Raw genomic sequence first — 22,152 nt, 5'->3', positions numbered from 1 at the left:
TTGAGCTTTTAAACTACAAGAGAGCAGGTATAATGGGGAAAATCACCATTGGACGACCTCATCCAAAGACCTGTCATTGAGGTCAACTGGACTTAAGAATACCAGGAACATTTTCGGCCTTTAAACAACAAGAACTCTTTCATGTGTGAGCCACCGTCCTTCTTTAGAACCTGCTGAATCCCATTCAGGGTCAGGGGGGTTGCTGGAGCCTATCCCAGCTACTGTTGGGTGAAGGCGGGGCGCAGTTTGCCAGTTTGTTAGAGGGCCACACCCACACTATTGGGGACATTTAGAAATTTAGAAACCATGAAGACATGGAAACTCCACACGATAAGGGCTCAGGCAGGATTCAAACCAGGGCCTTCTCCCGGTGAGGCGAGGGTGCTAACCACTATGCCATCCCATATTTAATCCTTTAACACCAGGGATGTCACTTGCGACACCTAAATAACGCACACTCTTTGACCATTCACGGGACTAGCAGCTTTTCATTTCGGCTGTGCACATAATGTGTTGCATAACGGCACTTTTCTCCATTTGTTAATGGAATTGAGGAGTTACGGTAGTTGAAAGAATGTAAATCTAAAGTTCGGTGTTAAAGGGTTAAGCAAATAAGGCCAGAATTTAAGGGGAGAGTGTGAAAAACCAATAATCTCAATAATTTGAATAAGGACAAAATCCTCACAAATCCAAATTAAAGCTTCATTTTCTTAATATATACTCTCATTCCTCAGAAAAATGCCAGAAGAGAATGTCAAAAACACAATTCTCATCGGAGTGAGTCTATAAGGACACAAGGATTGTTACAAACATGGATGTTGGATCCGATTGGCCGGCTGACCTCTCCTGTCTGTGTTTGGAGGCCAGGGCGCGGTGCAGCTCCTCGATGATGCAGCTCGGGGGCAGCTGCTGGTGCATCGTCGCCAGGTGGGGGGACCCGGTTGGTGTGGAGATCCTGCCTCTCATCAGGGAGCCGTGAGGGTCTTTGGGTAGGGTGAAGTTCCTGGGTAAGGTGGCCGGGGACTTTTTAACGGAAACCGGCGGAGCGGCTGGAGCAGAAACCAGTCCACACTCAGACTTTAAAGTGACTGACGGCGTCCACAGCCGTGCCCCCCGTCAACTCACCATCAAGGCTGCCCAGTCTGGTGAGCAGTTTGACTGGAAGGTTTGGCAAAGGAGGGGTGCTGGCTCGTCTCTGTGGCTTGGTCACCGCCACCTCCTCCCGTCTTCCCTCGCCATTCTCTGCCTTCGCCACGGTCTGCTCCTCGCCGTAGTCACTAACGCAGATGCTTTCCTCCTCTCCTTCTGCACTCTGGCTGTGATCACCCCCTGAGTTGACATCCTCAGTCACATCCTGAACTGAAATGAAAGAGGAAAAATATTAGGTCTTTGTCTCCACCTTGTGGACAAATAGGGATGTGTGCGATCTGAGAGGAATTGCTAAAAGGATTCAACCAGCATTAGTTTCTTCCTTTCGTGTAGAAACAGTATGAGCTCATCTTATAGGATGAAAATGTTCTCCCACAAAGCATGTATTAACGAAAATAAGAGAATATTTTTGAGTAATTAGAAATTGTTTCGTTTTGCTTATCTTCTATTGCAGTGGTCCCCAACCTTTTTCAACCACAAACCGGTTTAATGTGAGACAATATTTACATGGACCGGTCTGTATGAAGCTGAGGTGGGCATCTAATTGTTTAAAATATATTTGGGCTTCGAGCTTTCCATTGACTTTTGAGGGTACCGTTTATCCTCATCCTCTGGAAAATAGCTGCAACTGCTTTAAACTTTTCCTGTACACTAGATTGTATGTAAGAATCATTCAAATGTGATCTAGATTTTCCCTTAAACCTTAACTGTCAAAGTGGAAGCTAAAGAAAAAAATGGACTTTAACGTATCATGGATAACAACAACAAAACAGTCGTTTAAACATTTTTTTTTCTAATAATAAACATAAATCCACTGTTTGAGCAACTTTGTTAGCAGCATCCTTGTAACGTTAGACAGCCAGTTGCTGAATATTCTGCATCATTATTATTATTATGGTAACAGGAAACGGCTGTCAGCTGGTTTTTGTCTGTTAGATGCAGTTGTCTTTTATTTTTTAAAGTTGAAGGCTCGTCTTCTGCTTCCTGTTTGTTTTTTGTTAACTTTGCTAGCCCCAGGGTTTACAGTTGGCATCAGTGCAGCCGTCTTAAAAAAGTAGCAGATGTATTTTTGACACATCAAGGAGCGACTTGTCAAGCATTAGAATGAGTTGGATCTGTTTTCCAAAATAAAACCTCCTTCAGAATAAGATGGTAAATAACTGCAGGTCATGTTTTTTTGTCTCTACGAGCCGGTACCAACCGTCCCACGGACCTGTACCTGTCCCTGGCCTGGGGTTTGGGGCCCCCTGGTCTAGAGCGCATTCATCCAGACTTAAACATGTTTTTTTCACATCTAGATCCCAGGGTTTCATAAAGTATACTTTTTGATGGTGATTTTCGTGGCATATTTCTTCGCTCTATTGTTTAGTTTATGCAGATAACAAATTATTCTGCAAAGTTTCTTTGTTCTTTTTCTTTGTCAGGACTTTAGAAAGTGTACTTTTAGGTACAGACTTGACAACTGCTAAGCATATCTTATATGAAAGATTGGGAAACTTCTTTTTTATAAATTTCAGTGTGATGTCAATAAATTTGTTCTTAGTAACCGGTGTTTATGTTTTCTTTTCTCTGCTTTCAGTTGCTCTTACATCTTCTGTAATCTTGTCACTATTTTTTTTTAATTATTTTTTTTATTGTTATTTTTATAAAACATTATGCATAATGTTATATGTAACATTATATTCATATATATGCATAAATTTAAAATAAGTAAAAATAATATTAAAAAGAAACAAATTGTGACAAGATTACAGAAGACATGCACTGTTTGTTTTTTTTACGTGTCCTGTCCCGTCATAGTTTGTTTTTGTTGTTGCTTAGCTTTTGTTGCAATAAAGTTTCAATTTTTTTAACTTTAAATAAAAAAAAGAATCAAAAGAGACGGCTCTGTTGTACCTGTAGAGGCTTCCAGGTCGCTCCCCAGGTCCTCGTTGGCGTTGGCCAGAGGCGCCATTGGTTCCTCGTCTCTGTCCTCGCTGTCAGATTGAGTGGGGGTGTCGGGATCCTCGTTTTTACCCCCGCAGGCCTGATCTGATCCTGCATCCAGGTGTAGGGAGAACAGCGTGAAGAAGAAGCTGATGTCACCTGAAAACACTTGTGAACGTGCGCCGATCCCTGCACCTGTTTCCGCCTCGTCCAGGTTCCAAGTGTCCAAGTCGTCCCTCCTCGGCCGCACGGCGGATTTCTTCTCTACTGAAGAACAACAGATATTTCTGAACTGGAACCCATTGCTACCATGATAATACAAAACACAACCGTCTGATAAATACTTTCATTTTGAAGTTTAAAGTTAAATTTAAAGTTCTCACACATCTGGGTATGAAAAATGTGTTCTTGGTATTTGACCCCTCCCACAGGAGGAGCGGTGAGCTGCAGACACAGCCGCCCTCAGGAACTGATATCATAACAAACGTGCATTAGAGCTGGCCCGCTAATACTACAAATCCCACAATGCAAGTATGTTGGCGCCCAGTCGAAACCGGCAAGCGCTCCTTTTTTCTGTTGACAGTCACTGACAGCCATGCTCCAGTCAAAAAAAAACAAAAGATGGGCACCAGGAGCTTTGAAGACAGATTATCTGTTCACGAATATCAAGGACAGACATGTTTGCGGAGCTAACATGTCTGTCACGAAAGAATATAAAACTTAAGAAGACACTATATGAAAAGGTTAAACATTACATATCAGTTGCAGTTAATTCAATAAATCTTTAGTTTGGCCCGTGACTTTCCTTCACTGCTTCATTTTGGCCCACTGTGAATTTGAGTTTGACCCCCCTGCTCTACCACAAGGCCGCTGAGTTGGTTTAATATGTGATGAAGCCAATTCACACAATAAAAAAATAGAGGGAAAAAAACGTTATTTAGGCTTTATAACAGCTTTTTATGACAAATCGGTTTGAATGCTGAAGAGATTATAGTGATGAGGCGTTCCGTGGGGGCATGTCCCAAGTATGGAGTGGGGCGTTTCCTTGATGCATGTATGGAGGCATGCTTCATTTAGAGGAAACAATGAAGTCCAAAGCTTTGCTGCCTGGCTGCACCACGTGTTTGATTTAGGAAGTGTTTCCGATACTGGATATGAATCCCTCAGGCGCCATTCTAAAAGTAGGGGTTTGATGCAGAGTTGCGGTCAGTGAGAGTTTGGAGACAGTTTGAAATTATAGTAGAAACTGTTGCTTTAAAAAAAAAAAAAACTAAAATGTTGCTGATTTTGTGTCCTGACTGTCACACAAGCACAGCCGTCAAATAAGCCCAGTGACACCACATCCACATCTTCCATGTGTTCCTACTTTTAACCCGACCATTGCATCAGAAAATCAGACTCCATGTTAACATAGTCAAAATTTATATCCCAAATATTTACATAATTAATCATTAAATCATTATAAATTTCCCCACCCAAACCACACTGATCATAATTGTTCAATGATCCGTCTGCCTGTTATTCATTTTTTGGTGAAGCAAATGAAGCACTCCATAGAATGGAACGCTTCAGTGCTTCGCGGGGCATCATCTCGCCATCACTATTCGATACAACACAACAAACACTTATTTTCCGACAAAAGAGAAAGATTTTGAGCAAAGGGTTCATCTCAGTTTCCATTTTTTTTCTTTTCCCGACACATATTTGTTTTTTATCTATATTTTATTTAAATCATCAAACAAAATGATGATGACCACAGACATACGCCAAACTTCAGTCATTAGTGAGGTGGGAGCACTGGCTCCTTACTGACTTCACGTAAATGCTGCACGTACGAGAGGCTGTCGACTATGTAAGGGTTAGTGGCCGACCAAGTGTGCATTTATTACTTTTTAACGCACGCCGTGGAAGCCTGAACCGTCCGAGGCGTCCTCTGCTTCGCGTCGGATGGTTGCTTTCGCGAAGTGCGTTAAAAAGTAATAAACGCACACTTCGAAGGCCATTAACCCGCTTATACCATGGTCAGTTACATAAGCAATACATATTAACCAGTTTTTAGTCCTTAATTCTTGTTTTTTTTTCCATTTGGATCGCTTTTCTCACAAAAAGCGGACTATATGTTACGTGAAGACCGCACCACCACCGCTGCAGTCAAGATTCTGCGATATATATATATGCTGATCTTTCCGATGGGTTGAATAAAGCATCAGTTCAGAGAGAAAGTTCATCTCTTACCGCTTGCTTTTGTCCAGATGATGAAGCAAAAGGTTGTTTTACAGAAGCCGGCGCAGTGATACAAAACATTTAAGCTAGGTGACCGGAACTTCTTTTTTCACCGTGCGGTTATCAGGTTTTAATGCACACCCAGCGGCCAATCAGAATCGAGTATTCAACCGGACCATGGTATAAAAACTAATAAACTACAAACAATCCAGAGTGACAGCGTCTCGTTGACATGGACTACATCCCTAAAATATTAGTTTTCATGGTTTCTAAGTCGGATTCTCTGCTGTCACTCACCACCTGCAGCCTTCAACTTCTCATTTTTCTTTTTCCTCCACTTCCAGGGCTTGAAGATGCGTCCCAAGCTGGCCAGCTTGCTGTTACGCCTGACGGGAGGCGTCCGGACCCCTGAGACCAAGCAACCGGAATGCAGCGCCCTCTGCTGGTCCATCTCATCTGCAACAAACAACAGAGGCCACCTGTAAAGAACCACCCCGATCATCTTTTGATCTATTCTCAAAGCCTTCCCAGTGGTCATTTCATCATGATCTTGCTGTTTTGAGCCAAGAACTTGAGCTGTTTCTGCAGAGCGGCAGTGGTTTATCCGAACTTTGCCACACTGTTGGAGTTGAGCAACCCCGCCCCCCATTCCCGTAACCCATGAGAGGTCTCTGTTTATATTCTATCCTGCTAGCTTACAGCCCCTCACACCCCCGACCTAACATTACCGATACAGTTTTAAGCACGATGCCAGCTCAAACGAGGAAAACGGTGACGTGCGGCGATCTAGTCGTCTACAAGTGGATGCATCAGAATGAAGCGGAGCACGGAGCTTGTGGCCCGCCCAGCCTGTTCTCTGTGTCAAAAATACGATCTTTTTCCAACTGCATTTTTTTTTTCATGACAATTTGAGTAAGGATATACTCTGAATTTCTATTTTAAGCTTAATATCCTACTATATGTCTTCCATCACAAAAAGGCCCCAAGAGTTTGTTAAAAATACACTTTTCATTGGCGTGGGTCTTTAACACGAGCTGGCGACGACACACTCCACCCCAGCTCTGATGGCCTTCGGCGGTTAAACTGCGGAAGACGTCCTGTCACCCCTCAGAACACAAGCGGCGGGAAACTGCACACGCCATCATGTGAGAAATGTAGGTCAGTGGCTGGAAAGGCTCCATCAGTTCCAGTCTCATTTCTGGAGGAAAGACAGAGTTTCACTTTGTTTGACTTACATGGTTCCAGGGCAGATAGAGCTTACAGGACAATAGGACTCTGTTATAGACATCTGACAAATGAACAAGCTTCAGCGGAGGCATCTGCACGCATCACAATTTTACTCCAGGACAGAACGCATCACACAAAAGCGTTTGCTTTACATCGCAAAGAATAGAAAGAGTCCCAGAAACCTGGTGAGAAAATTCAACACAGATGCAGTTTGTTTTATTTTCATGGTTTTGTTCAGCATTTGGTAACATTTAGGATACTTATCGATACGTGTGTCTGTTTTGGAAGTCTTTGAGATAAATGAACACGACTAAAAAGTTATTTTTGATACAGGCATTGAACAAGCGGTTGACTTATAAACTAGAAAAACAACAACATTATTTTAAACAAATAAGAAAATGCTAAAGTAGTGCTGCTAAAAGACAAAAAAAGTGTTAAAAAATATCATGCAAAATCAACTTTTATGAGTTTTTAAGTCTATTATAATGTTGATTTCTCTCTATAAACAACCCCATAGCGACATTTTGATTCATTCATGCATTTCTAAGCATTCCTCTAAAAAGCTGCTCTTGCCGAGCTTCCTGTGAACGCTGCTTAAAGGAAAGATTCTCACTATTGTGTATGGAGCTAGTAGGATTTCAAACTTTAAAAAAAAACTTTCAAGGGTGTCCACTTGTTAACTGAAATGTGTCTACATCTAAATTGACACTTAACCACATGCAGGAGTTTCGATTTCCTGCCCCGCGTATCGCAAATCGATGCCTATCCTCTTAGCAAGTACTCTGGCATCTCCTTGCTGCAGATGAGGAACCACAAGAGACACTAAGCTGACGGCTGTCGTGGCGAACCAAAATGACGGCTGAGGAGAGTGAAGTCTCTCGGAGAAAGGACAAAAATAGGCCCTCCCACACAGTCTGGCTTTAACAACAAGCTGACACTTCGGGGAGCTCACAGCTGAGCCGTGGGCAGCACAGCGAGGCTCCTTCAGCTCCAACCATCACTGAATCCACAACGTTTGCTCATTAATCCCCCCCAACAACCCAAGCACTGCTGGGAAAACAAACTGAATGTATGTTGAAATGCTTCAACGCAATGGAAATACTTGGCGAAAATGTCCTAATGCATGATTTTAAAAAGATGAACTCACATCGGTCAGATGATGACATAACTGCAAATAAACATACTCCACTGGTGCAGGTGCACGTCACTCGTGCATGTGATAAGCGCCTCGCTGGATGCTGCAACAAAATTCAGGTCAAGCCCCTAGTAACTGTAACAAACAAGCCAGGGGTCAGGCTGCAGTTGCCATAGCAACCATGCTGGATGCTGCAGAGAGGAGGCAGGGGAAGTATAGGAGAGTCACCACGGCATGAGGAACATGGAGTTGCTGGGTGGATGGGAAGGCTGGTTCCACACAGAGAAGACGGGGCGGCCAATCAGCACGCAGAGAGTAATGATGCATAATGTAAGTCAGGAAGAAGCTCATCATTTCATTCACCAGATAAGATAATAGCTTTTTTTCTGTGAAACATATAATGGTGGGAAGATGCATCAACAAGAAAAATCACTGTGATAGAATGTTCCTGATGCCTTTAGGAAATGTCTGTAAATCTCAACTCTCCAGCCAGTTCAGTGTTAATTTGACAGTCCTGTGATTTGTTTGGGTTTGCAGCACAAACCTTGACCATAAATATTATTTAATTTCAAAAAGCACTATTTCCCACCATAGCAAGACTTACTTATCGTTGCCATTCAGTTTCCTGCAGCGCTCAGTGTTCACATCCCCAAAGAGCCGCTGGTTCCGCCGGCAGCCTGAGCGGTGTTTCCACAACCTCCGCGTCTTATCTCTCAATTTATTCGCAAAAATCATATAAATAAGACAAAAATTACGCAACAAAAAGGCGTAAAAATGTCTCCAACAGCGGCGAAGAAGAGCAGAATCCAGGGGCAGCGTTTCATCTGCACACTAGAAATGCTAGTGTTGGTGTAGTACCATGTGGACCCCGCCCCTCCGGACGAGAGGAGGAGGGTAAACAAACTGGCACACATCCAGGCTTGACTGAAAACTGGAGGCACGACAGCCGCCGTGCTGCCTTCACAAACACCTAACAGCCTCGATATAAAAAATAGGAGACATAAAACACACATGACGTAAATTTGTATTTTTAATGGCCAAGCTCAAATGGAAAATTCCATCAACCTCAAAATACATTTAGCCCAAACGTATCGTAATATTCAAACTCTTACATTTGTAATACCTTTTCAATAGCCCGTACAGTGAAAACGTATATTAATAGTTCCTATCTGTGACTAAATATTCCAGTTATTTCCCTGCTGTCACCTCTGCTCACTTTTTAAGTTTGCTCTCTTCTGATTGGCACATTGATCAGAGGTGGAACCTACCATCCTCCATACTTTAAAGGTTATGTCCATTTTCTTTCACTTCTGGGAGATTTCTAGGGCACTCGATTTTGAAATTGTAGATTCGGGCACCCCCAACAAAATGGCGAATGCCCTATATAGTGCACTATGTGAGTCGGTAGTGAAGGAATTCGGATATAAAGATTCAAAAATGCATGGTGCACTTGCTGGCCATTATAGGTACGTCTAATCATCCCATCACATGTCAGCAACTCAATGCACTTAGGCATGTAGACATGGTCAAGACGATCTGCTGCAGTTCAAACCGAGCATCAGAACATAGAAGAAAGGTGATTGAAGTGACTTTGAACGAGGCATGGTTGTTGGTGCCAGACAGGCTGGTCTGAGTATTTCGGAAACTGCTGATCTACTGGGATTTTCACCCAACAACCATCTCTACGGTTTATAGAGAATGATCTGAAAAAGAGAAAATATCCCATGAGCAGCAGTTCTGTGGGCAGAAATGCCTTGTTGATGCCAGAGGTCAGAGGAGAATGGCCAGACTGGTTCCAGCTGATAGAAAGACAACAGGAATTCAAATAACCACTGGTTACAACAGAGGTCTGCAGGGGAGCATCTCTGAACACACAACACGTCCAACCTTGAGGCAGACGGGCTCCAGCAGCAGAAGACCACACCGGGTATCATTCCTTTTACATGAGAACCTGAAACTGAGGCTACAATTCACACAGACTCACCAAACTTGGACAATAGAAGATTGGAAAAACTTTGTCAGTCTGACAAGTCTCCATTTCTGCTGTGACATTCTGATGGTAGCGTCAGAATTTGGCGCCAGCAACATGAAAGCATGGATCTATCTGTTATACAACATAACACTGCAACACCGATACGAGAAGATGCTTTTCTCTGCATCAGAATTAGCTGGTAACCGTGTAAACGGTCAAAGACTTACGGTTTGTCAAAGAGTGTTTGTTATCTAGGTTTCACCGGAACATATTCAGTTGTTGTTCATGAACAGGGCGCCAGCCATCAACACACTTATGACAGGTCATGAGGCCATTTGACATTGTAGACAACAGTGTTGGAAACTCTCTGATTCACTCAGATTTGAGTTCCTCTATTTCACTCCTGACCGTTTTCCACTCTCATTTGATGATACTGTATTTGCTAATTACTGCATTCATTGTGATTAGGTTTTGCTCCTAAGAGCAGCTGCCAAGGCTAAAAGCAAGAACATCATCAAGTATCTATGAAAGTCAAGGTTGTTTACCGCTGCTGGCAGCCTTACTTTGCTCTATGTGAATTATGTCGAACCGCAATACATCTATTTAGTCGATAGGTAGTCAAAAGTATTAATAATTCACTCTACAACACTTGGTGTGTAAACAAAGCCTCCGTAGTTTCAAATCGATCTCCCTGACAGCCACTACATAAGGAAGGACACTGTTACATCACAGATAGTACAGTCAATGGCTAGATTTCTCCTCAGGGACACAAGCGGTATGCGAGGAACATAAACAATGATGTGGGCTACTCAGCAAACCCAAATCTCATTAAATATTTACACGGTTTTATTGAATGTGTGCTAGGACGAGGAGGGCATGCTTCAAGGGTGCACGCAAGGCCTGTAATCAGTTGATGAAAAAGGTTCCCAGCTTGAAAAAGGCACAGATTTCTCCAGTGATGTAGAGCAATGGCGTTGGAAATATTCTGCATTTCATCGATGCCTTCCCAGTTTGGATATTAACGCACGAAGAACTCCGCCAGCTGCTTTCTGTTTTGACTTGCCAGTTTTGAGGTTGGTAATGTGCATGTTAGAATGGAGGAAATATGGAAAACTGGGTCAACTGCAGAGGAATTTGATGCTGGTTGAGCCAGGGTGAAGCTAACATAACTGAGAGAGTTAACTTTGGTGGCACAGGAAAAAGATTTGTACAATCATAAGATGATTCAACCAGGCCTCATGCCAGCCATAAGAGTTTCATGGGTGATTTGAAATGGTAAGAATTTGTTTAGAAATCTAAAAGTAAGCAAAAATCAAACTATAGATTTAGTAAGGGATACCTACTAAAGAAGTCCAGGTCAAATGGCCAGAATGTTGTCTCTTTTCAGTGTCACTCTGTTCAAACTCTGACATGACCGTCTGGACGGTAATCAAGAACTCCTGACTCCTACGTAGTTCTTTGTGAAATCTTCTTTTTTGGGAGTTTTTTTTTTAAAAGGTGCAAGTTGGCTGAACCTAGCCACCCCTCCAGTCAGCTATATGCAAAACAAAATACAGTTTTAGCCAATTGGAAGATCCCATTTTTCAGTTGTACACTATTTGCCATAACTATCATGTCTTTATATCAAAGTAAAATCCCAGTTTTTCCTTGCAATCAATATTCCTGCTTGCTCCAACACTGGTGCAACTACCACACTGAATGATAAATAAATATGTTTGACTGGGAACACATTTGTATAACATGGATTTAGGTGTTGATTTGAAAAACTATGCAATTAGTTTTGCTTTTCAGCGATTAACACTGGTTGATGAGGAAAGCTGTGGATTTTACTTTAAAGTTCAAACACAAAGTTTGGATTATCGGTCCGAGATAAGAAAGGAAATTTGGTTTCTGTGGATGTCTTTGGTCATCCTTTGTCATTTGCACTGTTTGCAGCTGAAACTATTACCTCTTCTGTCATGGTGATGTCATTTTAGCTGGAACTGCCCATGATGGGGGCGAATGTGTAGCCACAAAAAGCAGAGGCTATTCAAGGTTGCTTGCCTCTTTGATAAGGTTTTTTTTAATCTTGCAGTTATTCTAAAAGGGGAATTTCATGTGACCCTTTTGGAGTAATATAATACAGTGGTTTTCGACAGCAGTGCGTCCCAGCAGAGACTTCTTTGAAATTAAATGATTTTAATTTTAAAAATAGAGAGAAAAAATTTATAGAAAATGATAATAAAAACATAATTTTCTTTTGTTTCATTAATTCACTGTACTCTTTCTTAACCATAACATTACCTGTTTTGGATTATGTCCATCCCTATTATTTAAATGTAACAATCTAAGACAGATGGCACAATGCTGTTTAATATAAATGTCATTGGATTTATTGCTCTATTTCATTTGAAGGTGTTCGCTCTATTATTATTTTTTTTATTTCCATGTTTTAGTTTATCAAATGTTTCTTGGCTCTCTGTAAAAATGTCTCCTCCTCACCTAATGAATGCACCGTAGCTGCTGGGATGTCCCCTTGTCCTCCAGACTCTGCAATCACACATCTGCCTGAGAAAATGACGTTTTTGCTCGCAACGAACTTGTTCCGTCAAAACAAAGAGCTAACGCTAAATCTCTGTGAGTGGGGATGTCTGTTGGCCTGTCAGTGCAAACCTCTGGCTGTCGGAGACTGCTGTGTATCTCATGTGCAACATATTGCTTTTACTCAGCTTCAAAGGAATTAGGTCAGCACGTGAAACATTCATAAAAGATGCATTATGTGTGATCGGCTGACAGCTTAAGTCAAGCAGCATCCGCCAGCCCCCCCCCCTTTCCCGGCTCCCGTCGTGCAGTCTCTGGGTAGATTTCAGCCTTGCCTCCACACACAGTGATCGTATTTTTATGTTGTGCATTTCATGGCATGTAGGGGGAAACCTTAAAAAGTTAATTCTGTACTATAAACCTCCACAGGCTCAACAAAAAAAAGACAAAGCGAAGGGAACATCGGTTTAAATGCGTAAACTATAGCATAATGAAGCATAAAAACAGCTTTTTACTATGGGGGAGGGTAATATAAGAATAGAGGGGGAGGGTTACGACTACTGTGCATGTGACTGTTTTTAATTCCATTTATTTCAGACCATCATTTGGTTTGGAGGTTCCCTGCTTGTATGAAGCCTTATAGTCACATACACACATACGGTGCATTAACTGAACAGGTGCCCACAGGTTTTTGAGTTGTTCTGGCATGTGAAAGGTCATGGAATGGAGTGGATGCATCTTAAAGACCCACTCTGATGACCTTTTAAACTAAACGTTCCCAGTGATTTTTATTTATTATTTTGATTATGCCATTTTTAGCAAAAATCAAAAAAACCTGTCGTTTAGGACATGGTTTCTGTAGAGCACCAGTAGTTCACTATCTATGCAGTGCAACCCCATTGCCTTTCTCCTCCCTGAGTTGAAATATTGTGTTGTTTTTCTGACGTTCATGTGTGTTTTTCAAGTCAGACAGTCATTTTTCCGATCATTGCAACACCACACGAATGCAGCATTTCTCTGAGTTTGTGTTTTCCCCTGAGGGAAATCAACCCAGTAGTGCAAATGGCATTAAAATGAGAACAAAAGTTACTTTTAAAATTAAAAATCCAATCCAAAATATACATAGACAGTGTTCATTTTCAATCAAAATCAAACAGCATTTTCATCCAGATTGCATGTTATTTCTTTCTTTAATGATGTGGATTAAAACACTCCACACAACGGTTCCTGGTGTGTTTAGAACCTTTGTGGCCCACGAGTCAAGAAGTTTGCCTACCCCTGGTCTAGATCTCAGTCTGTAACTTGAAGAGCTAAGTATAAAACCCGTTGATCTACGTTTAAAACTTGAGGAGCCAAGTCTGGAACTTGAACCCACCAAGGTGTGTGATGGCAGATTGGCCTGGCTGATAATCAGAAAAAACTGTTGTTTTCCTGTACAACAAGCAAAATGAAAGTCTTTGCACTCAGATGTAAGTTGCTTATAATTGTTAATTTCAATATGCACTCGTACGGCGTAGCGAGTGTGAACGCCATGGGCTAAACCCCGCTCTCCAACAAGTATTGGACTATTTTATCTTTTGTATATTTCAAGACATTTTGGAACTTCACTTGTTGTTTGATTTGTTTGTTAATGCCACATAGCATTTTAAGACAATCTTAAACTCCATTTATTCACCCTTTTTACCGTCCCATCCTTAGGTTGTTAAATAATAATAATAAATCGAACATCATTGAGCGATGGGGGGCAAAAATTCAAGAAAACAAACTCCCCACAGCTCTGACAGCGTCCTTCACAGCTGAGTTTGTATCATGCCATTGGTAAAGGGTGATGTCATGCTTTGTCGTGCTTTGCTGTGAGGCCCTGTGGGGGACGTCTCTGATGGGTGCACTGTCGCACAAGAGATGACTCTGCACAAAATAAAGGGCCTTTTGAATCAGCCTCTACGCCAGGGAGCCTTAGCCAGCTAATTTATGGAGAGAGAAAAAAAAATCAATCCTGCAAAATCACTGCTGCAACTGTAAAAATCACCGTCATCATGGTCACTCGCTCCAATCTAGATCCTTGCTTTTAACAAAAAATAAACAGCATGTTTCATTTAAGGCCTTTTGACTGCAGCAAAGCTGAAGAACTCAAAGCGATCACATGACCTTGGAGGGACCAATCGCTTTCTTTGTGAGAGATCCGCCAGCGTGACAGTGACTGACCACCTCAATTATGCAACAGCTGCCAAGCTGGACCCCCTCGCGGGCGCACACACACCCACACCGGCTTGTTTCCCTCCTCGGCTGATCTTGACCCCCACTTAACTGCATTTCTCACCCCATTTACAGCATGTGCTTTAAATATCCTCTGGTCTGCCTGTACCACCACTCTGCAGAAGCACAACTCTCATGCTGGGTGGCAAAAACGCTGCATTTGTGGCTCAAAGCGGGAAATTCAAGCATGACGAGAAATGATAACGTGTGCATCACCTACAGTTGACCGAGTTGTTTCCAATAAATGAAACCAATGCACAAGTGTGTTTTGCACCATCTTTTCTGCAGCAGTAGAAAGAAAAGTGCAAGGGTTTCATCATTTTTGCTTCATTGAACAGAATGTGCACACTTGCAGTTAAAAAATCAAAGATGTTTTGTGTTTGGGTGTAAAAAGCAACAACGATGCAGCAATTTTGATGGCGCAGACGCACATGTCCAACTGCCATTGCACCTTATAAAGACTGCTTTTCATAAAATTTATATTAAAAAACATGTCATGTAAGTGTATTTATAAAGGACCCCTTTAAACTGAGATTGTCTTAACGTGCTACACAAATAGCAGAAGAAAAAATAGAAAAGAACTGTATTGATTGTATATGATTGTTACCAATTCAGTCCAGATGATTCCATTAAGGCCATGTTTTTTCAGTATATTCCTGTACTTAGCCAACTTCCTTCAGTTTTTCTTCTACCCTTTTTAACTGAGACCTGGACAGAGAAAGTGGGACATCCCCCATAGAAATTATCTTACTTCCAACCAGGTGAAGTAAATTCTCTCACCATTTTGTCATGATATGGACAACGCCTTCTTGGAACGTCAGTAAATAGTTATTTCAAGACATTCTGGAACTTCACTTGTTGTTTGTTTTGTTTGTAAATGTCAAAATGACTCAGAATGTAACAGTCCGAATCGGGCTGAGTCATTTTTTTTGCGGCAACCACTCTCACCAATCAGGAGTGAGCTTGTTGGAAGTCTCATATACGTACAGTAAATGCTCGTACCTACAGTAGGGTTGCCAACTCTCACCCAATGGCTGTGAGACTCGTGCATTTGACTGATCTCTTATGCCACACCTCTATTTCTCTTGCCGAAATACACTTATAACAACTTTTTTAAATTATTATTAATCTGTTGAGGCGGAAGAAACCCTCGTAAGATCCACGACTCAGGCCTGCAGAGACTGTGGTGAGCAGTCAATTGACGCGGATGTGGATGTATGGTTTCTGAGTGCAATCCACTACTTTGTCGCACTGGCATCATTCTCAAGTCAAACATGAACAAAAGTCCATCTACTTTCTATTACTTATTTACACTCCTTTACACTTTCCAGGTATATATTTGAGTATGGGTGGAAATAAGTTGTAAATTTTATTTACTCATATCAATAACCCATTTTAAAATAGGGGACTTGGCAGAGCAAAGTAGAGTGAGATTTTATTTTTTGAGTCCCACAATTCTACTTCCTGTCAATCATCAAAGCATCCCTAATGTCCTAATTTGAGCTCAGATCAAATCAAAGCAGTTATTTTAAACATTAGCTAAATGTTTGATGGATGAAAAAAATGATTTTTATTTGCTGGAAATTCAATATTTTTTGTTGTAAACAAACAAATTACAGCATCAACTGCATAAAAATAATAGATGCCACTGAAGATGGTAAAGATGGAAAACAACTAAAGTACTGCTAAACTGCCATTCCTTTTCATGCAACCTAATCTTCAGCCAAAGCTCTAAAAAGATGAATAAAAGGGTTGAACAATTGTGTTACATAATTTAACCCTTTTTATATACAAACAGGAATCAAACACCAATAAAGATTTCTAGCCAAGAAAACATCCTCGTTAAACGCCTCAGATTTTGCCAAATCAAACCACATGTATGACATCATACAGACTGTGGGCCGCCAGGTCTGCTTTCTCTCTGCACCCAACATGAAAGGAGACAAGCGAGCTATATGAAGACTTCCTGTTCCATTAAACATGAGGCGTCAAAATAAAAGGAATCTGGATCTTTTCATCAGATCCCGTCTCTCTGAGGACTGAACTGATAATCGCAAACAGCCTGCAGGTGCAGGGGAGGCTGCAATGGAGAGGGAAGGAAGGATGGTGCAAAAAAAGCAAGGACAAATGTATATTGGTCTTATTTTAGCAGTTTGTAACAGTACAAGAACATCATGGAAGACAACAGGGAGGAGAAGCAGTCTATAGGTTTAAGGCAACACTGCATTTGAAACATAACGGCTGAGTTGAGCTGGAAAATCTCAAGCAAACTTCTTTTCCAATCATGTCGTTTCCTTTGGTGGCCGCCTTATGTCAATTCAGTCAGTTGTATTTACCTTTTGCTGCAGGACATAACATTTTTGCACAGACTCGAGAAAAATACTGTCATTCAACTCCTGCTTTGTCTTTTTAAAATATTAAAATAGAAAAGACTAGAATAATGTAAACCTGGCTAAAATGACAAAGATAATTTCTAAAGAAATGTAAATTAGAAAAAAAAGAAATAAAACAAATGTGCACCATCCAGTCACCAAAAATCCTAATCCCTAAGCTTAATTTTTAATATTCAACCATTGAATGATCCAGAATTTATTTTAAATTGCTAAATTTAGATTACTAGTTAAAAAATAAAAATAAATGTTGGTTGAATTAAAAAAAAGTGTTTTTAAATAGTACAAATAAAACACAAATTTAACTTATTAAATTAAATTTCACTAATTTAACTGCCACAATTTTTCAAACTTCATTGAAAATATATATATTTTTTAACTTGTGGCATTTTTCTGAGGACAGAGGACATTTTTTTTAAATTAGCTCTAAATTGCACTTCTGACTATTCAAATCATTGTGAATCAGGAGCAGATGAAAATAGTCGTCACACAGAAAACAGGCCGGGTGGGCCACAAGGTCCCTGTGTCGCTGCATTCTGATGCATCCACGCGTAGACGACTAGATCTTCGTTTTCCTCATCTGAGCTGAGTTCTGGATCTAAACTGTGTGGCTGGAAATCTCCAATATTCCTCTTCATTTTTTTTGCACCCATAATGTTCGGTTGGGGCTGTGAGGGGCTGTATGAGAGTGTAAACAGAGAGCTCTCAGTAACAGGAAAGGGAAGCAGAGGTGGGGTTACTCCACGCCTACAGCTCCACCCACAACTCAGAGGTGAATTTCTCCTGTCGCTCTGCATGAACTATGTCCTAGAAAACCACAAGTTTTTTTTTTTTATTTTGCCTAAAAGCAACATGTCATAGTCAAAAGACCGCTTTTAGACCAAAAGAAATCGCAACTACAAAGGGGTAAATGAAATATTATGAACCTGAGAGTTTGACTTTAGAATAAAAAAAAAAAGGCAGAAGAAAAATAAAGTTTGAAGCAGTGAAGCGTCTGACAAATAACATCTAAGAGCACTGACATCTGGTGGCCAACCAAAGCACCTTGTCTAAAACTTTTCAATCCCTGTTGTTGTTAAAAGATAAAAAACATATTTGGCCGGTAGATTTTTTTTTTTACTTGGCCAGTGATTCAAAACCTAAAATGTGGCCCCTGTGTGAAGGTATCACAGTGATTTAAAATTCGACCAAAAACAGAGTAACGTGCTCTGCAAATTGTGCAGAAGGCGTGTTCCTTCTGAAACAGGAAGTTCCACCGACCTATTTTATCACCTGGAGCAGGCAAGCATGTTCCATCTGCAATAAATGATGATGGTCAGAGCTGCACAGCAGCAATAGTCTAAACTATGAGAAGAAATCCTGACAATTTGCTTTTAGTTTCTAGCTTATTCACGGGATGTTGACAAAAATGTTTGTCAATTTTGTTTGTTCTGTAAAATGTGAAACACGTTTCTCTTATGAGCAGCATAGTGTTCAAATTTGACAAATACAGTTATTTGGATTACCGGTATATCGTGATATGTATCGTTATCACCTGATATTTAAAAAAAAAAAACTATCATTGTATAACAAATTCTAAATAGCCCAGCCCTACCTCCCACAGTCCAAAAACATGCTTCATAGTTTGATTAAAAATTCTAAATCCTCCTCAAATGTGTGTGTGGCCCTGCAACAGACTGGTGACACACCGCCTTCACCCACCAAGAATAGACTCCAGCGACCCCGTGACCCCAAAAGAGATTCAGCGGGTTCTAAAGATGGATGGATGTCTGCTCGTCTGAAAAATGTGAAATAGATGTTGACAACCAAATATCAATTTGTTCTTGGCATAATGTCACCAAGCAGGGGTTTTACACTGCAAAGGTCCCAAATGAGGCACAAATGAGGTGCTTATGGGGAGTAGCGATGGTTTTTATTCCAATTTCAATTTTTTGTACCTGCAATTCTGGCTCAAACTTACAAGAGTCTTACTAGGTTTGTTCCTCCAGCTCCTTGTATGTCATCGGACTGCTGGCAGCAGCTGGACAGGCCAACCCAACAGGCTGTCAGGTGGAAATCAGGAGAATATCTTTGAATTGGAGTCAGAATCTTCACATCAGTGTTTGCCTGGAAAGAGTTGCATCATCGTTCTTTTTGAAAAAAAGCCCCATTTCGATCATCTCTTGATGTATTTTGAAGAGGTTTCTGGTGATCTTTTAATTATAATTATGTCATTTTTAGCCCAAATGAAAAAAAACTCAGTCCTGGGGAGAAGTGTTGGTGTGGAGCAACCCCGCTCCCCCTTTCCATCACCCATAACTAAGAACTTTCTGTGTACACTCTAATGCTACAGCTTACAGCCCCTCACACCCCCAATCTAACATCTCCGGTGCAACAACAATGGCCAGCAATAGTGGAGCTATCCAGCCGTACAGTTTTGAGTCAGATGGACGAGGAAGAAGGGAGTTCAAGGCCTGCCCATCATATTTTATACGTGACAAATACGCTCTTTTTTTGTCTACTCCTGATTCACAGCGACTTCAATGAAAAAATACTCAGAAATGTCATTTCATTCTTTAAATATGTCCTCCATCATGAGAAAAATGCCAGAAATTTCTCCACAGTAACATGATAGGAAGCTCCACAGGGAAGGAGGAGGTCATCTGAAGATGAAGCAGTTTTGAAGCTGATGGGCCGTGACGCGGCCCAGCAGGGGCCTGGAAATGCCAGCGCCGAGCGTCACGATGAAAGTTTGATGCGGAAGGGTGGAATGTGAAATGATATCACAAGACAGTCCTTCAGGGGGTTGACTCAGTGTTTCACAGAGACCGTGCACCGCCGTTATGCAACCACAACATCCACGGCGGTGTGGATGGAACTTGTGGAGCTTCTGCAGCAGATGGAGGGGGCTGATGTTTGGACACCACATGTGTTGTGATTCGGGGACGCAACGACAGCTGCTTCGCCTCTGATGATGAATTCCAAGATGCGATCAAAGCAGTGGATTTAATGAGGTTCGGTGTCAACCCACTGCATTTCCCCTCATGGCTGGAGACGCTGAGCAACAGTGATGTCTGCAAAAATCCAATTCAAACGCAGTTGTGCATCACTGATTGCATTCAGGAGGGGGGGAAGAAACTGGAGCAGACAAACGGCATGTTGGCTTACAGTAGGGCCATTGGGATCACCATGGAAACAGCTAAATACACCTGCCAGCCTCCATGAAAAGGGGGGAGCTGTAAATTCTTCATGGGCTGCAGCAAAATGGACCACAATGATACAGCGAAGGATTTGGCAGCCATGGCAGCATCATGAGGAGGAGCTGCTCCTTACTGCAGCAGACATGGATGACACCAGTTGGAAACATTTGACAGCATCATTGAAAGGACCACACACACACACAAACACACACCAAAACCCGCATGAAGCTGCCTCGTGACGCGCGTTCACAGCCTGCGTGCACACTCAGAAAGGAACCCCAAAAATGAAGACAGATGATGCGGCTGGACGGTACCTGCTCCCGGAGCATCCCCCGCGGCCGCGCGGACCTCCGTGATGCTGCTCGGGTCACTCCGGGATCTCCCGCGCCTCAGCGCGCGGTCCCCGTCCAGCCCTGTGGACGATGACGCCATGGTGGAAGCTGGAGAGGCGACAGCAGCCAAGGAGCCAAGGTCAGCGGCATCAAGTGGCGGAGCAGACTCACCGTCTGACTGCTGCTGCAGCCGCGCAGGGAAATCCGTTACGCGCGCAGCATCGTGTCACCTTCAAGGGCTGCTCGGAAAGAGCAGCCCGCTGTATGGAACCCCAATCTTGTCAGCGTGATTTAAAAGTAAAAAACAGGAATCACTCTAGCATAAATCTTTGTCTGTTTTTTTTCAGAATATGATTTATTTAAAAAACCTGTCAATTCATCGAAAGAAAGAAAAATCAAAATATAATTGTCTTGAGACAAGACAAAAACAAAAAAGAAGAGAAAAAAATACATCAAATCAAAAATATTTATGATCATTCAATTTCACATAATTCCAGATAATTATAATCCATTTCAATCCAGATCATATCTGGATCCTCAGCTGTTTTTTTTTAAATAGCCCAGGGCCACCATAAAAGAAATTAAATAATAAATATATGGGAAAATGAAACTGAAGATAAAAAGGCAAAATGTTATGAGAATAAAAAAAATTATCTGAAAAAGTAATTTTTGGAATAAAGTTGTGAAACTTTGAGGAGAAAAAAGTCAAAATTTAAAAGCAAAGTAGTAGTAAAATCAACAATGGGCATTGTTGTAAAATATAAAAACAAAAGTCAATATTTTATGAGAATGAAGTCATCAAATCGTGAGAAAAATTTCAAATTTCATGAAATATGTTGCAAATTTGTTAGAGAAAAGTAAAAATTGTGTGACCAAAGAACTACAATTTCGAGAAATATGTCAAAATTTTACAATAAAGGAAGTTGTAAAATTATGAGTAAAAATGTCAAAATTTTAAGAAATAAATCATAACATTAAAGTAATAAAGTCGTATGTTGGATGTATATACTTTATTTTCTTATTCTTCTATCAACTGCTGTTTGAAACTGTGATTATAGTCTGTTTGACCTTACATTGAGTTTGCAGTGCTGGAGTTTTTCTGCGTGGAAAAAATATGCATCAGATGAACAAGGAGTGTCGAGAAAACAGTTAAAGATTAGAAACAGAACTGAAGAACTTTCCACTGATCCTCCCATTTCTGCTGTGAGAAGAAATGAGAACTGCTGACTCTGCATCCCATAGATTTCTTTGTAACCAAAACCCATTTGTTGAATGAAAGGAGGACGTCGGACAGACATCTATAGAGCTGCTTGGGGCAGTGGTGTCAAAAGGTTGTCAGTTTCTGGCTCTCCTCACCAGAAATCTTACTGGGCTCCTGATTCTGTTCTTTAATACTGTCTTGTGTCTTCAGATATAACCTTGCATTCATTCAATTAAGAGAAAAAAGTTTCAACTTTATGAGAATAAAGTTTTAAAAGTATGACAAAGAAGTTAAACTGTGAAGACAATAAAATCAAAATATTAAAATAATAAGGCCATAAATTAATGAGAAGAAATAGTCAGAATTTTACAAGAATTGAGTTGTATGATTATGAAGAAACAAAATTCCATGTCTTAAGGAAAAATAGTCATTAAAATATGGGAATAAAGTCAAAACAATAAAGTCATAAATGTTTGAGAAAAAAGTCAAATTTTCACAAAAATAAAATCAACCAATTATGAGCAAAAAGGTCAAATATGAACGATTATAAAGTCTAGAAGTTATGAGAAAAAAAGTAATAAAATGTATTTGAATTAGATCCTAAAATTATGAGAAAAAGGTCAAAATTCTCTGAGCAGTTTC

General features: G+C 41.0%; 1 protein-coding gene across 7 annotated transcripts in view; it reads right to left on the bottom strand.

The window, feature by feature from the left end:
- The window catches only part of phactr3b (phosphatase and actin regulator 3b), a 42,166-nt gene extending 21,605 nt beyond the window's left edge, over positions 1–20,561 (bottom strand). The window contains exons 1-6 of one of the 7 annotated variants that reach the window (XM_020703396.3): positions 20,292–20,561; positions 5,596–5,754; positions 3,271–3,342; positions 3,046–3,186; positions 1,126–1,359; positions 812–1,049 (exon numbers count right to left, since the gene is read on the bottom strand). In XM_020703396.3, the coding sequence (XP_020559055.1) occupies positions 812–1,049; positions 1,126–1,359; positions 3,046–3,186; positions 3,271–3,342; positions 5,596–5,754; positions 20,292–20,409 (962 nt within the window). In that variant the 5' untranslated portion in view covers positions 20,410–20,561. Of the gene's footprint in view, positions 1–811; positions 1,050–1,125; positions 1,360–3,045; positions 3,187–3,270; positions 3,343–5,595; positions 5,755–8,264; positions 8,535–20,291 lie in introns of those variants that run through there. The other 6 variants (XM_011475265.4, XM_020703397.3, XM_078947543.1 and 3 more) reach the window with 6 other exon arrangements.
- Between the last annotated feature and the right edge of the window lie 1,591 nt (positions 20,562–22,152).

The sequence above is a fragment of the Oryzias latipes genome, chromosome 5, assembly GCF_053564925.1.
Source record: "Oryzias latipes strain Hd-rR chromosome 5, Olatipes_Hd-rR_3.1".
NCBI classification, from domain to species: domain Eukaryota; kingdom Metazoa; phylum Chordata; class Actinopteri; order Beloniformes; family Adrianichthyidae; genus Oryzias; species Oryzias latipes.
The sequence above is the reverse complement of the archived record's forward strand: the minus strand, read 5'-3'. Positions and strand labels throughout refer to the sequence as shown.